The sequence below is a fragment of the Hemibagrus wyckioides genome, linkage group LG17 (assembly GCF_019097595.1).
Source record: "Hemibagrus wyckioides isolate EC202008001 linkage group LG17, SWU_Hwy_1.0, whole genome shotgun sequence".
Taxonomy (NCBI): Eukaryota; Metazoa; Chordata; class Actinopteri; order Siluriformes; family Bagridae; genus Hemibagrus; species Hemibagrus wyckioides.
In genome coordinates this window covers 19,968,205-19,983,420 of record NC_080726.1, presented here as the reverse complement: position 1 = coordinate 19,983,420, position 15,216 = coordinate 19,968,205, and the positions used below count along the sequence as shown (strand labels likewise).

General features: G+C 36.9%; 2 protein-coding genes and 1 long non-coding RNA gene across 3 annotated transcripts in view; 2 read left to right on the top strand and 1 right to left on the bottom strand.

Moving 5' to 3' along the window:
- Nucleotides 1-281: 281 nt before the first annotated feature.
- LOC131368459 (uncharacterized) lies at nt 282-4,236 on the bottom strand. The gene is made up of 3 exons (XR_009207042.1): nt 4,055-4,236; nt 2,087-2,114; nt 282-659 (listed from the first exon to the last, which is right to left on the bottom strand). It is a non-coding gene; the product is annotated as an uncharacterized LOC131368459 (long non-coding RNA).
- A 20-nt stretch (nt 4,237-4,256) lies between these two features.
- On the top strand, nt 4,257-8,451 carry LOC131368458 (splicing regulatory glutamine/lysine-rich protein 1-like). Its single transcript, XM_058414615.1, has 4 exons — nt 4,257-4,409; nt 5,093-5,175; nt 6,807-6,992; nt 8,316-8,451. Exons 1-3 carry the CDS (start codon nt 4,388-4,390, stop codon nt 6,990-6,992), a joined length of 291 nt encoding a protein of 96 aa, XP_058270598.1. The 5' UTR covers nt 4,257-4,387; the 3' UTR covers nt 8,316-8,451.
- Nucleotides 8,452-10,868: 2,417 nt separating this feature from the next.
- igsf11 (immunoglobulin superfamily member 11) overlaps nt 10,869-15,216 on the top strand; it is a 77,585-nt gene continuing 73,237 nt past the window's right edge. The window contains exon 1 of the mRNA XM_058414599.1: nt 10,869-11,407. Within this exon, the coding sequence (XP_058270582.1) occupies nt 11,353-11,407 (55 nt within the window). The 5' untranslated portion in view covers nt 10,869-11,352. The remainder of the gene's footprint in view (nt 11,408-15,216) is intronic.

The window sequence follows — 15,216 nt, the reverse complement described above, 5'->3', positions numbered from 1 at the left end:
CAAAAGAAGAAGAAAAGAAAGCAGAAGAAAAAGAAGGTAAACGTGAGGTTTGTCCTCAAACTGCAAGAAAACATCAGAGTTGTGCTTTTTATCTGTTTTTCCAAATTTGTTGTTGATGTTGCGGTTGTTGTGGTACAGGCCAGATGCTCTTCATCTTCATCTGACAGTGAGGAGGAACAGAAGAGGATGAAGAAGACAAAAAGGGGAAAGAAGAAAAAGAGCAAATCTAAGAAGACAAAGAAGAAGGTGATTCTGGAAATCAGCTTTATGTTTTAAAAAATCTTTATTTTACTGTTCTGTATTTTTCTGGTTTGTTTGTCTTTCTTTTTTGTAAAATTTATTTATATTTTTCAGCCATATTTATAGTTTTTATGCTTTACTTCAGTTACAGGAGCAGCTTTATCAAAAAAAATGTAAAAAATTAAAATGACATTGGGAAAAAAATCTATATTAGAGTAAGTAATATGAGTGAAGCCCAGTCACGTGCATCCAATCGTTTGTGTTCCAACTGTTTCCACTGTACATCCCCCTTGCTGAGCCGTGTTGCCATGGTAACTGGGTCCAGTCGCTGATGTTGTGTTGCAGATTTTTGGTGCTTATTAAATATGTCGTCCTTTCTGCTCTGCGCCAGGGTTCCAGCTCTCCCTTGCCTTGCATCCCTGATGAAAATAAAAAGAAAGAGGACTTAAAGGTAAGGAAATTAATAATACATAGATTAAAAGAATTCAGCTGTGTGTGTGTGTGTGTGTGTGCTAATAATTTAAAAAAATCAGTTTGAAAGGAAAGAATATTTTTAAATGTGTTGACTTGCAACTTCATACTTTTTTTAATTTTCATTTTCCTTTTTTGGCTATTATTATTATTATTATTATTATTATTATTATTATTATTATTATTATTATTATTATTATTAATTTATTTTTAGTCATGATTTGCTGGCATTAGAATAAAATATAGATTTAGTTTTTAGCCATGAATAAATTAATTAATCTGATACTCACAAACTATGTAAATGTTTTGAGGTGATTAGTAATTAGCAATTTTAAATAGTAATTAACTATTTAAATCTAAATAAATTTTAAAGTTATTTAAAACTATTTAACTATTTATCTGTTTAACAAAAAGAATCTTTAAATTTCACTAAAAATGAGTTAATTCACTAAAAAGAGTCCATTTAACGAATCAGTTCATTTTGATTCTGTTTGCGCAGGAGGTAGTGAAGGAAGAACCTCAGGATGGAGGGAGTGACACAGCAGGAGGAGGAAAGGATGGAGAGAGATACGACACCTTCCTGGATGATCCCACATGTGGCATCTTTCCTGAGGGGGTGGAGTCTCAGGGGGAGGGATCCAGGGTCACCTGGGGGGGTGGGGCTTTTAGCTACAGATCTCACTTGGAGGTTGAGAGGACAGACGACGAGTCACAATATCAGAAGTTGAACGAGAACGAATTGTGATTTTTTTTTTAACTGCGTTCTGTAATTCAGAGTTTAAAAAAAATTATTTGAGGTTAGATTTGATTCGTGCAATTCAGCACTTGGTTAATCTGTTGAACACAATCAGAGCTTTTATGTGAGGAACAAGTTTAGATTCTTTATCTCCGAGCTAATCAAAAGAATTGCTGACACTAAATCCGGATGTTTCTGGAGAGGATGCTATAATTTTTTTTCTTTGATTTATGGAGCAGAAAATTATTTTGTTATGTCGCTTAAGTTTAATTTTTAAAACACAGATTTTGTATTTGATCAAATGAGTACAGAGGGCTACAATAACTGAATGACGACTACTTAGGGCTCAAGGTTTGGTTTACAATTTAATCATAAATTTACAAACTCAACTGGAAATCAGAAATGCTTAATTTTTGTAAGGATGCTCGCTTTATCCATCAAATCATTTTATCTCATTCATTTTACTGGTGCTGATACTAAATCAGGTTATTTCTGGAGAAAATGCTAGAATTTTCCTTTTCAAATACCAGTGAACAAAATGAAAAACAAGATGAACATGATGAAATGACCAGTAAACAAGATTAAATTTGAACTGAATCAAACTTTTTATCTAAAAGAATCTGAAGACTTTTTACTCACTGAAACTCTTGATAGAGAAACTGAGATTCTGAAAAACAATGATGTGCTTTTTTATTGTTTACACTTATTTGCAATAAACAACAACAAATAAGATTTTTACTTGACTCCCACTTCTATTAATCATTCGCTATAAAACGAGACGTTATTTTCTGAATAGAAAGACGATTTTGGGATGTTTAGAGATGTTTTTTTCTTCTTCTCCAAAATAAACCCATCAACAATATGAGGTTTATAGTGTAGTGATGTTTGTGTAATTATCTGAATTTTCTGAAAAAAAAACAAAAACAAAAAAAAAAAACCAAAGATATATGTAGCATTTACATATTATACAATAGTTACATATTTAGTTGTTTTTTTTATTTGAACGACACGTCATAGTTTTAAGTGTTTATAGTTACAGCTGAGGTCACAAGTCCTGCACAATCTGCAAATATTAATAAGTTAAAAAACAACATACAAATTATATTTTCTGTTTTAGTTAGTTTTGCCCTGAATACGCCATCAGCCAATCCATCTTGTGGGAGATGCTCCAGGAGGTTTTTTGTTTTTTTTTTCCAGTTTGTTTTGTTTATTCTGTTTTCTGAGAAATACATAATACATAAATATGTAGCTTTTCTTAAGGACAAAGCTCAATAAAAAAAATTGGATATTGAAACAAAATTAAAAAAATGACACCTATCCTACTCCTGTATTAAAGTTTGCACACCAATAGCTGCTAATGAACCCTGTTGCCTTCTTAAGTATCGGTGAATGTTTGCACCTTTTTGTAGTAGTTGTCCCAAGGGAAAAGACAGATCATATATTCATGTTGAATTGAGGTCAGATATGCCTCGAAACTAAAAAAAAAAAAAAGTCAACTGCTCAGGATCATCCAAATAGTGGATGTGTTGAGAATCAAGCGTGTGTAAAGGTTTAAACTGATTCATTTTTTGTAAATTCAGTTCAGATCAGTCATTATTGTGTCTTGTGGACTATAAGTTATGTGAAATAGTCTATTCAGGGATGTACTAAGTAAAAAAAAAAAAAAACTAAATTCCACATTTTATGATCCCTCTTATTTATTCATATATTTTTTATTATTAACATTTTTGCAGATTTTGAAAGAAGTAAATAAACCTAAGGCTCCAACTATAGATGCTGAATGTTCTTTAAAACAATTTAGATCTTATTTGTCACTTTATTTTAAAACTCCAAACATCCGTTCCTTCACAAGCCTCCCTTTACTCTCGCTCAAGTTAATAAGACGATAGATAGATAGATAGATAGATAGATAGATAGATAGATAGATAGATAGATAGATAGATAGATAGATAGATAGATAAAAAAAATTTTTGTAAACTTTCGGAAGATTTACATAAAGGTTACAAAGATTACCTCAGACTGACACTGGAGACTCCTTCCATAAATGTTAAATATATGTCTCTTAAAGCTTTGAAAATATGTTCAGAAAATAAGCCAGAATATCCAGTTTCGGTTTAAATAATGACTAATTATCCCGCCTTTCCGGCTGATTTATGTTTCAGTGTCAAAACAGTAGCAACGCAAACAAAGACAAGGACAAAACGCATCATTTGCATAAACTGTCATGACAAAGCATCTGCCACACGGGAGATGTGGAGTTTAGTCCCGGTCTAATTCCTCTTTTTGTTGATGTTGTGGATTTACACCTCCCGGTTAGATACAGAGCATAAACCCTGTCACACTGGTGGAACTGGATTTGGTTTGGAAGTTCATGTGGAACAGGAAATTCCAGATTTCCAAAAGTCTCGGGATACACGATCAACATGGAGCATAAACATATTTATATTATATTCACACATGATGGCTGTGTCTACAAATGAAATAAAGCACTATTATAAAGTGCGTAGGAGTAATAAAGAAATACAAAAAATAACAATAACAACAGTACTACTAGTAATAATAATAACAACAGTAAATAAAAATGTTTTTATAGTGATATTAAATTACCGTCACTTTTTCCATCCTAATAGCTGAATCACAAATGGAATCCTTGCTCCCTACCTAGGGCACATGAAACTCCGTCTTGTTTTGCTCACTTCGGGGACACTGGGATTTCCGCGAATCGACTCACCGTAACGAGTTATTCAGAGACAGAGCAGATGGAGCTCGAGCTTGTTTTGGCACTACGAAGGTGCACCTGTGCATCAGGTGATTTGGAACACAGCCCCGGTCTCTGCCTATAGGGTGCGGCCTCTGTTTATTTCCGCATGTCCGTTTTAATGTTCCCGCAGTTTCCTACACAGCGAGATTAAAGAAGCGTCTCTGAGCTCAGGAGGAACCATGGACTTCGACTTGGGTGCAGGTAAAATAAACAAACAAGCAAATAGTGAAATATCTAACATCCTTATGTTTGTGCGCTTTAGTCTCGCGCAGAGATTTGTATAAAGTGGCTTTTATTAGCGCACATATTGTGTTTATAGCACAATGTAGTTAAAGATTAAAACTCTGATATGACACGGTGAATCCTTACAAACTCGGTGTGGTGCAAAAGTTTAGAGCCTCCTTACTTGTTAAATCGACAAAGTAAAAACAGCCGCAATTTTATTTATTTATTTAGTCCCTCTAAACATAAGAAAAGTGATTTACATCAAGATAGAAGTGAACAACAGTTTAAATTATTTACTTATTTACTCAATTATTTGTTTGTTTGTTTGTTTAGTTGCTTACTTACTTTTTTCCCTATGTATGTACTTACCTGCAGTATTTACCTATTTATTTGCTTAAATGTTTAATTTTCTTTTTTTTTTACTTATTTGTTTTTGTTTTTCCATCAATCTGATTTACAAGTTATTTTTGTTAGTTGTGTTAAAAACATAACTTATGAAAGCAAACGCATTATATAATGCAATATATTACATTCGCTTCTTTACTGTCCTGAGGGAGTACAAACTTTTGCACACGACTGTATAATATAGATTTCTTTTTATAGATGTTTGACCCAGTTGTAAGTTAACACACTGACTTTTTTTTTTCTCTAACCCCCAGCTGTAGATAAGGACAGCGTGAAGAAGAGCGAGGCGAACGAGGTCGAGGGAATCTTTGGATTTGGAAAGAAGGACAAAGACAAGGTGAGAAGGTTCTGTGTAACATGCTATAAAAATAACAACAGTGTTCATATAATAAACACACCCTGCTGTTTATGTTTAAATTTAGCTAAGGTTACTGTACAGATTGCTCTGAGAAGAGCCCTGGAGGTGTGGCCTAATAGCCTAATGTGCATGAATGATTGCCCTTAGTCCAAGACTCCCAGCCACTGATGCTACACAAGCTATGAGAATTAACATTGTTTAAATCAGTCTTGTTTATTTAGCTTGTGCATGCTAAGTTAGTTTACACATGCTAGGATAACTTTCAGTTGCTGGGTTAGCCTTTGCATTTTTATCTTTGACTTCACTTTCTTGCTTTTCTTGCTAGGTTTGTATTTTTTACATAAGTTTGCTATTCTTTTGTTTATCATGTTTACTTATCTTTTGCCCACTGATTGAGCCATCCTCTATCACTGCCACCCTTGTTTGCAGGCAGTGCCATTTGACACCATTGTTGCTTCTTTGCACTGAAACTGGAGATGTGCCTTCAGTTAGTCACCTTCAGCATCTGCTATTTCCACATCACTATGACACTGCATAATCAGCTTTTCCAAGATTTCTCCACAGAGGACTTGTGTGGTGCTGTCCACTGCTTTATGTTCACTTTTCCACATTCAAATTTTCTCCTCCCTTCCCTGGTACTCCTCCAGTGTTAAGAGGGTTCCTCACATAGGACCAAAGTGAACTTCCCTACCTTACATTAGCCTCATGCCCTGTCTATATGGTTAATGGAAAATGTTCCATCACTCAAGTCCAGTATTGCTGTGACTGCATTGAGGAGGTCCAACCCCAAAATACCTGGGTCCTTAATGGGAGCAAGCAATAGCCAATTTCCAAATTTGACTCTAAGTTGCCTTTACTATGTAGTTCTTCTCAAGAAGTGTTTTTCAAGAAGTCTTTTTTTCCCCTGCTTTTGTTGGCTCTCTCCCAGGTGTGCTTATCTCTCAGAGGCATGCCTGCCTCGTCAAGGTATGCCTTTTACATGAGGGTATGCCTTTTACATGAGGATATTGCCTTGTTCACCAGGGCTATTGCCTTGTTCACCAGGGTTATTGCTTTGTTCACCAGGGTTATTTCCTTGTTCACCAGGGTTATTGCTTTGTTCACCAGGGTATTGCCTAGCATGCCAGGGTATGCCTGTCTTACAATTGCATGCCTGCCCCACCAAGGAATGCCTGCCACACCCACATATCATTGGCTCACAATGGTGTGCCTACCTCACAGGTAATACCTGTCTCACCAGGGTATGTCTAGCCCACCAAGGTATGCCTGCCTCATGAGAGTTTGACTAGTAGCTCAGTAGCACCTCCAGTCTTTCCTCTTTCTCTCTGTGCTGCCATTAAGGGTCATCTTGACCTGGTTGGCATCACGGCTGCCTCTGCCTTCTTCTATTCTGCAGCCAACCTTGCCTTCCTTACCAGTTACTAGCAGGTTGCTCACTTCTGACACTAATGTTACATTATACCTCACTATGCGAAGAGATGACACTCAATTTGCAATCATGCAAATTAGCTCATGCTGCATTGTGACACAGCACAGCCACAACACATTCCTTTAGAGATAAAAAATAAACGGTTCATGTTGACATTATATTTATGGTCTCTCTTTAACAGGACAAGGACAAATGTAAAAATAAGGAAGGATGTAAAGACAAGGACAAGGAGAAATGCAAAGAGCACAAGAAATCGAAAGAACACAAAAAAGACAAAGAGCACAAGAAGTCTAAAGAGCACAAGAAGCATAAAGAGCACAAGGGAAAACATGGCTCTTCATCCTCATCCTCCAGCGATGATGATTAGGTAACAATCTTTGACCTCTGATATCACTGGACCTATAATGCATCATTTCAAGAAATGCTAGCATTTAACGAAAGACGTGTTTACTAGTTATTGGCCTGAACATTTGATTGACACAATATAGGTACGAAACATCTATCACATGACTTTAATAACATGTTTATTTGGATTATTAGATGTGTAGAGTACATTTGACCTGACATTTCAGATCTGAGTGATCATGTTAGCTGTAAACACACAAAGATTGCCATCACCACTTGTTGACCTCATGTTATTCAGATTTGGGCTTCAATAAGTAAGATTTATTTGTAAACTAAATAAATGCAATCATGATATTTGGGGATGTAGCATAGCTAGCATAATAAAAGAAAGCATGGACCTAAGAGCATTTTAGTGAAATGTTTTTGAACAAAGTTTAGCTTGTATGCTATGTACTGCCTGTGTAGATTGAGGCTAAATTTAAAGGAAATTCAGCTAAATACAACACAGTCATTCTTTAATTTTGAAGGGATTTGAAACACAGCCACAGGTTTTTCCTGAAGTAGTGTTAGCATCCTTGTATCATTCAATACGCAATAAAAAACAAATGAAGATCCAAAGTGCTAGTCATGGGTTTGATGCTTATAATTAGCGCAGGTGTGTCCTGATTTTAAAGATAAAGATGTTGTAAAGGTCAGACTGGAATGTGACTCCCTCCTGAAAGTGAGCAGAAGAATCTCTGAGTGATTGATGCAAACAGCTTCCTAAATAAGACAGACTTGTTTTCTGAAGATTTTGTAAGCGACACGTTTAAGTTAGATAAGCTAAATATTAATTCATCAGCTCTTATAAACACTGAGCTTCTAAATCTAATAGTGTAACACTGGCAACCCATTTCATTCCCAACAAGCAGAAAATCTATCTATTTATTTATTTAGGCAAGCTTTTGATCATTTCGACGTGTGTGCGCATGCGTGTTTTCTCTTTAGGCGCGATGTCGAAATTTAGCCACTAGATGTCAGTGTTACTCGGAAGCAGTCATTTCTTTGGTAATCAAATTTACTAAAACCGAGATGAATCAATCGATCGATTTATTTATTTATTTATTTATTTATTTATTTATTTATTTATTTATTCTGAAAGAATGGTTCATTATTTTATATTATATTCTATAATCCCTAATTATTTTTCATGTAATTGTTCTTCATAAAATTAATAATTAAAAATAATAATAATAAAAAAACCTTTATAAATATTTTTGGAATTCTTTTTATTTTTCTTTGTATTTTTTTTTAAACATAAATAAATAATAAAGATGATGACTGGTCATATTTTCTCTTGTTTTAGGAAAACAACTTGGCTGAAGAAGAATTTTTTCTCCACAGAAGAATCCTTTACTCCTCATACAATAATTCCTGATTTAAAACTGTTTAGAATTACAGTGCTGTACTCTAACTAAAAAACAATAAATACATGTAAAATATTTATAAGTCTTTGTCTCTTTTTGCTCTTACAAAAGATTAGTAGTATTAGCAGTGTTGTGAAAGGTATTAAACCCCCATCCCCTTTATTTACTCTCTTGGTGTAAACTAGTGTTGAAGTGATTGTGTGTGTGTGTGTGTGTGTGTGTGTGAGGGAGAGAGAGAGAGAGAGTGAGTGAGTGCACTTCTTAGTTTGTCCACATGGTTGAGACATTTTACCTTTTTATACACTGTATAAGAGCAACATCAGCAAAAAGTCACACTAAATATCTCTCTCTCTCTTAAAACATGGCTACATTTATCTGCTCTTTGTACATTTCAATCTTTTTCAAACCATTCCATAAATAAATTTCAGGATTCTCCAGTCTTTTTAATAAAGTCCTGTGTATAAGTCACTGAAACACTCGGAGCTGAATTAAAACTTCTATCAAAACACGTCAAACTCCAACACTTTGAAAGCACAGGCGTGGCATGCCATGTCAGCATTGGCACTTCTGTCACATCCTGTTAGACATGCATTACTAACGTGTCAGGAGACATTGTGTCCTGGGGAGGAGTCTGGGAAATGGACTGCACTTTAACAAATCACTAACCCCAGAATATCCGGCTGTGTGTGAGGAAAAATCCTCTGGGAATGCTTCAGAAACTAGATGGTGTATGCGCCTTTGATAGAGAGATCCAGATCTACTGGCACAGACAGACAGACAGACAGCTCTGCAGAATTTTTTTTTATTTGAAAATAACAATAACAGTCAGTGTAGAAAAAAAAATACTTAATCTGCACACCTGGGCGTTAACATCTCTTTATTGAGCTGACTACAGTAAAATTGGGTGCATGCGCGCACACACACACACACACACACACACACACACACACATACGAACACTATACATCCATCTGTCCCTGCAGAAGCAATGCACAAAAAAACTGCGTATTATTTCTGCTGATGCAGCTGTGAACTCTTCAAATACATAAACTCCTGATAAAACTTTCAGCATTTTACACTGCAGTATGCTCACAAACAATAGAGAGGATGCGTCTCTCTCTCTCTCTCTCTCTCTCCATCTATCTGAAAACTGAAGTGGGTTTCACACTGGACAGTTTGCTGTGGTCCGAAGATTGTTCCTGGTTCCCTGCAGTATTTCTCTGGTCTCTGAAGCACTTGATTCTATCAAACCCTTGCATTTCTTCAATTATCACAAGTGCTCACAAAGAGTATGATGTGACTCTCAATATTTTTTATTTATTCTTTTATTTTTTATTTTGGTGCATTTATGCAAAGTAAGGCATCTCCCTTCTTCTTTATCCCACAATGTCCTCCGGTCACTCCTGGTGTGTTGTGGAAACTAATGATGTCATGATGTCACTTGCTAAAACACAAGCACAGGTTATTTTACTTCCTGAACAAGTCCGAACATGCGTATGAGTGTTTGTGTTCATGTGAATCGCAGCACAGTTCCAGCGCAACCGAACTCCATACACACCACCTAATACAGCTAGTCTCGGGTTCAGTGCCGTGGTCCACTTCATGGTCTACCTTCTCCTGACAGCTTTCCCATGACCATTTTTTCATGTGAAAACTGAAAGACGTGGCAGCTTTACCCCTGACTGTTGCAAAAGTGCTCACACTGGAGACCTTTTAGAAACATCGCCTTACAGAAAACTTCACCAGTCTTCAACAGTCATTACCCACATCCCACAACCAAATCTGTTTACTACACTGTGAATGAACTGTTACTATAGAAACAATAACATATTACAATGAGTTCATTCATATAAATTTGTGATTTGCAGCTGCAGAACTGTCAGAGCTGGTGTTTTATAAAATCAGGATCCAGAATTCAGCAGCAGAAATGTGGTGTGATGTTTGCAGTCATGCCACATTAAAATTCTATCTATCTATCTATCTATCTATCTATCTATCTATCTATCTATCTATCTATCTATCTATCTATCTATCTATCTGTCTGTCTGTCTGTCTGTCTATCTATCTATCTTAGTTAACATGGTGTGTCTGTGTGGAAAAAAAACAAGAAACACAAGAAATTTGTCCAAATCTGTAGCTGTAGGGCTTACTTATCTAGTGCACTATTTATTCACTCTTTTTGTGTCAGTGATAAAATCCCACAATGCACTGCAATGTACCTAATGAAGTACTAAAGCAGGTACAGAATAGCAAAATACCCACAATGCACTTGTGCTTCTAGCTTTGTAAGAAGTAGCACACTTTATCATCTCTCTCTCTCTCTCTCTCTCTCTCTCTCTCTCGGTATGCTTTTCTATCCTTTGCCACAAGATGGCGTAATTTCCGCTCCTCCCTCGTACCCAACCCGTCCTCCCGATGGCGTCACCGGCGTCTCCGCGGCAACAGCGGCAGTAGAGAAAGAAAAAAAAAGGTCCGTCTCCGGGACGCCGCGCGCCTCTCAGCATATCGGACCCAGAGTGCGCGCGGTCAGGACGCACGGCCATGCACTGTCTCGCGCTCTCACCCGGAGCACTCGCGTGTGGGGTTTCCTTCGGTTTCTCGCGGTGCTATGAATAATAGTACTAGTAATAATTATTATTATTGTCATAAATAATATATTGTTTATCCTGTGGCGCGGACATGCGCGGAGCAAACGGAGCAAAAATAAAAGAAGCTGCGGACAAAAGGAGGAGAATATCTGTAATCCGGTAAAGACGGGATGCAAAGAAAAAGGAGCGCGTGGAGATAAGTGGCGCAGAAATGCAGCGGTTTCACATTTTATTTTTGTTCCTATAATGAAAAATAGAGCTATATGATAAAGACTTGATTCATGCATTGTGAGTCATTTCCAACCAAGAAACTCTGGACGCACTGATGTGCAAAAATTAATCAAATACAATTCTAAATAAACAAAGAAAGAAATAAAATCCTGGAACGATGCTGAACACCCACAATTTATGGATTGCATGGCTCGCGCTCTTGTGCATGGAAGGTAAGGGGTTCTGGTTTATTCCAAGTTCATGCATGCATGCTGAGAGGGAGTCTGCTTTAAGACTGAGGACTGTGTGTGTGTGTGTGTGTGCTAGAGAGAGAGAGAGAGAGAGATTTCAGGTGTAAAGAACGCGCCAGGGGTTGCAAGGAGTTGCAGTCAGGGTTGCAATCAAATCTGAAAGTTGCACGAGGCCACGAGTCAAGGTTATATTTCCATGGCTTTTAGTGCTGGTGTGTATGTTTGCTGCGGAGGCTACAGAACGGGAAGAGCCAGACGGCGCGTGCCTGTAGTCCTGTAATCCTCCAGACGATTAAGAAGAGCTCTGTAGCCACGTGACGAGCTCGCGCTTGGAAGTTTGTAGCGCGGGTGCATGCTTTAACGCTTTAGTTTGTGAATCAGGACTGAAAGCTTGTTGAAGATGTGGTGCAATACATACAAACATACAACCACTTCATATGCGACCAGATCTATGACTCCTATGACAGGATGCAGGAGACTGAAAGTTCTAGCACACATCACGTGACACTTTTACTGTACATCTCTTTTTAAATCTGACATAATGAGCTAGAATGTTAGAATAAAGAGTGTAATGACTTCAATATTGAATTATATTTTTAAACCATCACATGCCTCCTTCAGTTGGCCGGAAGTAGAGAGACTGCTTTTCTTGATTTGTAAAACAATTTCTTCTTCTGGGATAAAGTGTCTCCCTGTGAACATGGAATTATGTGTCCTATATTTCAGAATAAAAAGAAATATATCCGTGTATTTTAGTAAAATAAATAAAAAATAAAAATGTCCTCACACCTTAAATACAGTCGATATGTGTGGACATGTTTGGAATCTCCTTCTGGTTTTGTATAGTGGAATAGATTGTTATCTGTTTTTCTAAGAAAAAAAAAGTAAAGAAGTTATCTCTCTTTCCTACCTTTCCATCCTTTAATCGCATCAGAACATCAGTCCAGCAAAAGATCTAGCTTGGCATTTAGACCGTCTTAAACTCCTAAAGTCCTGTAGCTCTCCATCTTTCTTCAGATCTATATATTTAAACTGGAGAAATTGGGCATCTTAGCATTTTTTTGAGAGTTCCTTTCCAGAATCGATGCATGGAAGATGAAGAAAAGCTACAAAACTCAAAGCTGGAACATGACCAGAATGCCTGAGGTTTTGTTGACTGTTCTGTTTGCTGGTTCATCGATTTCTCTCTGGCCTGTGACCTGCTACGTTGTGTTTCTATTTTAATTAATCTGATGCGGTCAATAGCTCAAAATTTCCAATCCCAGAGCTACAGGACGTATATGTATTTAGTCCGCTCTGTATAGAGTAAAGCTAAAGCTGTGCTACTTTTATGGAAGTTAGCTTACTAATGAGGGAAAGATCAGTGTAGCGATGATGTTCATCACCACCACTGGAAGTTTGGGCTTGAATTTTCAAGGTCAAGGTAGATCACTGTGAAAACTCAAAATCTAAAAACATTAATGTTTCTGATTAGCATGCAACCACAACTAGCTTCTGGACTAGTATGTAGTTGAAGAGCACTGAAAAGTCTTCCCACTTCATTTACGTGAAAGAAATAGCATGAAGAATCACAGTCTATGATTCTGTCCGTTTTTCTAGCATCTTCCTGATTAAAAAAACAAAAGCAAAAACAAAACACAAATCACGTTTTTTTTAAGTGTCAAGGTAATAAATTTGTGTGGTGTTGAAGGGGAAGTAGCTTAGAACGCTAGCAATCTTTGAGACAGTTCTGGGACACCAAGATTCCTCCAGTTCCTCCACCCTGATGGATTGGTTGTTGGTAGACAGAAACCTTTTGCTTTTTTTCTGTCCATATCACAAGATCTCATGAAGATCACATGATGCAGGAACTGATCGGATGTTTTTTGTTTTTTTTTTTATGATTGTAGAAGCCAAAATCGCTTGATTTTGCAGTGCTTTTTTATTGAAATTGGCAAAATTTCCAGAGCTCAGGATTCTTCTTTTAAACTCCTACCAGTGATGACACACATGAAATTACTTTCTATGAGAGCCGTAGTCATGTTCCACACACGTGAACTGAAGACTGTGTTGTCTGAATGCATGTTGTGATGTCGCAAATTTGAAAAATTTGCTGTGAAAAATCACAAAATCCATCAGACTGGGTTTAATAATAGCCACTGTCTAGCATGGAAACACGATACGTGATGACATCATCTTCCACGAAAGGCCGTTAACCAGTAGGAGGTGAGAAAATGTAAACTGCATAAATCGTACATCGTAAAAGAATTCTTTGATCTTTTGTGTCATCGTGAGAAATGAAAATCTGATTTGAATCAAATTGTGAGCACTGCAGCTATGATGCTTGTCTATAATCCACCAATAGGAAGGCAGCATTTTTTTGGACACATCTCCAAATATGGCAGTGATGATGATGATGATGAAACAAAACATGCTAATGAACAGAAAAAATGATTTTTGTTACTTCAGGCTCCCTTTGACAAAATGTTGTGTTTATTTTCTTTGCAAATTGAATTCCAGTAATCGCTGATTGATGATGTAAGCAAAATGTAAGAAAGTTTTTTTAAAAAAAAAAAGATAATATACAGTAATACCTCACACATCCGCGAGGTTACATTCCAGGACCCATTGCGAATGATGAGGTTTTGCGGATGTTTGGTGGAGTCACTAAAAATGCCAATACTGTACTGTAAATGCTTATTTAAAGTTGCTTTAAATGCTTAGTTTAAACCCTAAATATGACCCCAATCATGCTCCAAAAACACTGTAATTTCATTTAAAAGTTAGCTTAATACATTACCCTTAAAAAAGAAATAAATGTTTGACATAAAAATAGAGTACAGTATCGCCTGTATAAAAACCAAGGAAAAAATCACTGAGATCACTGATTCACGGAATATACTCGCGTGTTGAACTGAACACAAGGGGCGGGGAGATGAACCGCGACATCATGCATACAAAGCATCATAGCTACCAGCCAATCAGCAGCTAGGTAAAACTGTTAATGCTCTGTGATTGGCTACTTCCAACCCTTCCAGCCAATACTGTGTCGTAATGGCTGTACTGTACATACGTGATATCGACGACGTTCAATATCATTAAAATAACATTTATATTTTATTTATATTGATATTTTGTTGATTTTACTTTTATATTTATATTACTAAATTAATAAACTAAATTTTTCTTAATTTCGCATGCAGGATTTTGCAAGGATTTTGCGGGTCTGCGAAAAATTTGCGGATGCAAATTAGTTAGGTTCCAATGAATCGTGAGATGCGGATCTGCGAGGTATTACTGTAATCATATAATCTGACAAGGGGAACGCACATTTTGTTTGGATCTTGTACAGATGTTTGACAAGATTTGGTGTTTTTCAAAAATTTTGGTCCTGATTTTAATTTAATGCAAGAAATTCCCTGATTTGGAAACCGGAGCTTCTCTTTGTTAGCTAGCTTCTCATAACCGACTCTCGATCTGGATCTTAGCTGATATTACATTCTGAGCTCAGTGTCATTCCTCTTCAGCTGTCACTCTCACTCTGGACCGGTGCCATTAATTTTGCATCCGCTGCCATTAACGGACAGGCTCGGGACAGGAAGAGCAAAGGAAGGACGACCTGACAAGGACGTGAGCCGAGTGAGATGTGAGGACATGAGTGGAGGAATTCTACTGTAAACACCAAGACTGGACAGGAATCAAAGTTTGAAGCTTCGAGTAAAGTCGGATGGATTCCTCAGAGACAGTAGAGATGATGGATTGGAGGCGTGTGTGTGTGTGTGTTAGCATAGTGTAGCATAGTGTGAATCCTT

Bases quoted from the DNA above. Each gene is read 5' to 3' on its own strand.
- LOC131368458 (XM_058414615.1), top strand. From the start codon at position 4,388: ATGGACTTCGACTTGGGTGCAG. The intron at 4,410-5,092 runs GTAAAATAAACA...TCTAACCCCCAG, and splicing joins GGACTTCGACTTGGGTGCAG to CTGTAGATAAGGACAGCGTG. The intron at 5,176-6,806 runs GTGAGAAGGTTC...TCTCTTTAACAG, and splicing joins GAAAGAAGGACAAAGACAAG to GACAAGGACAAATGTAAAAA.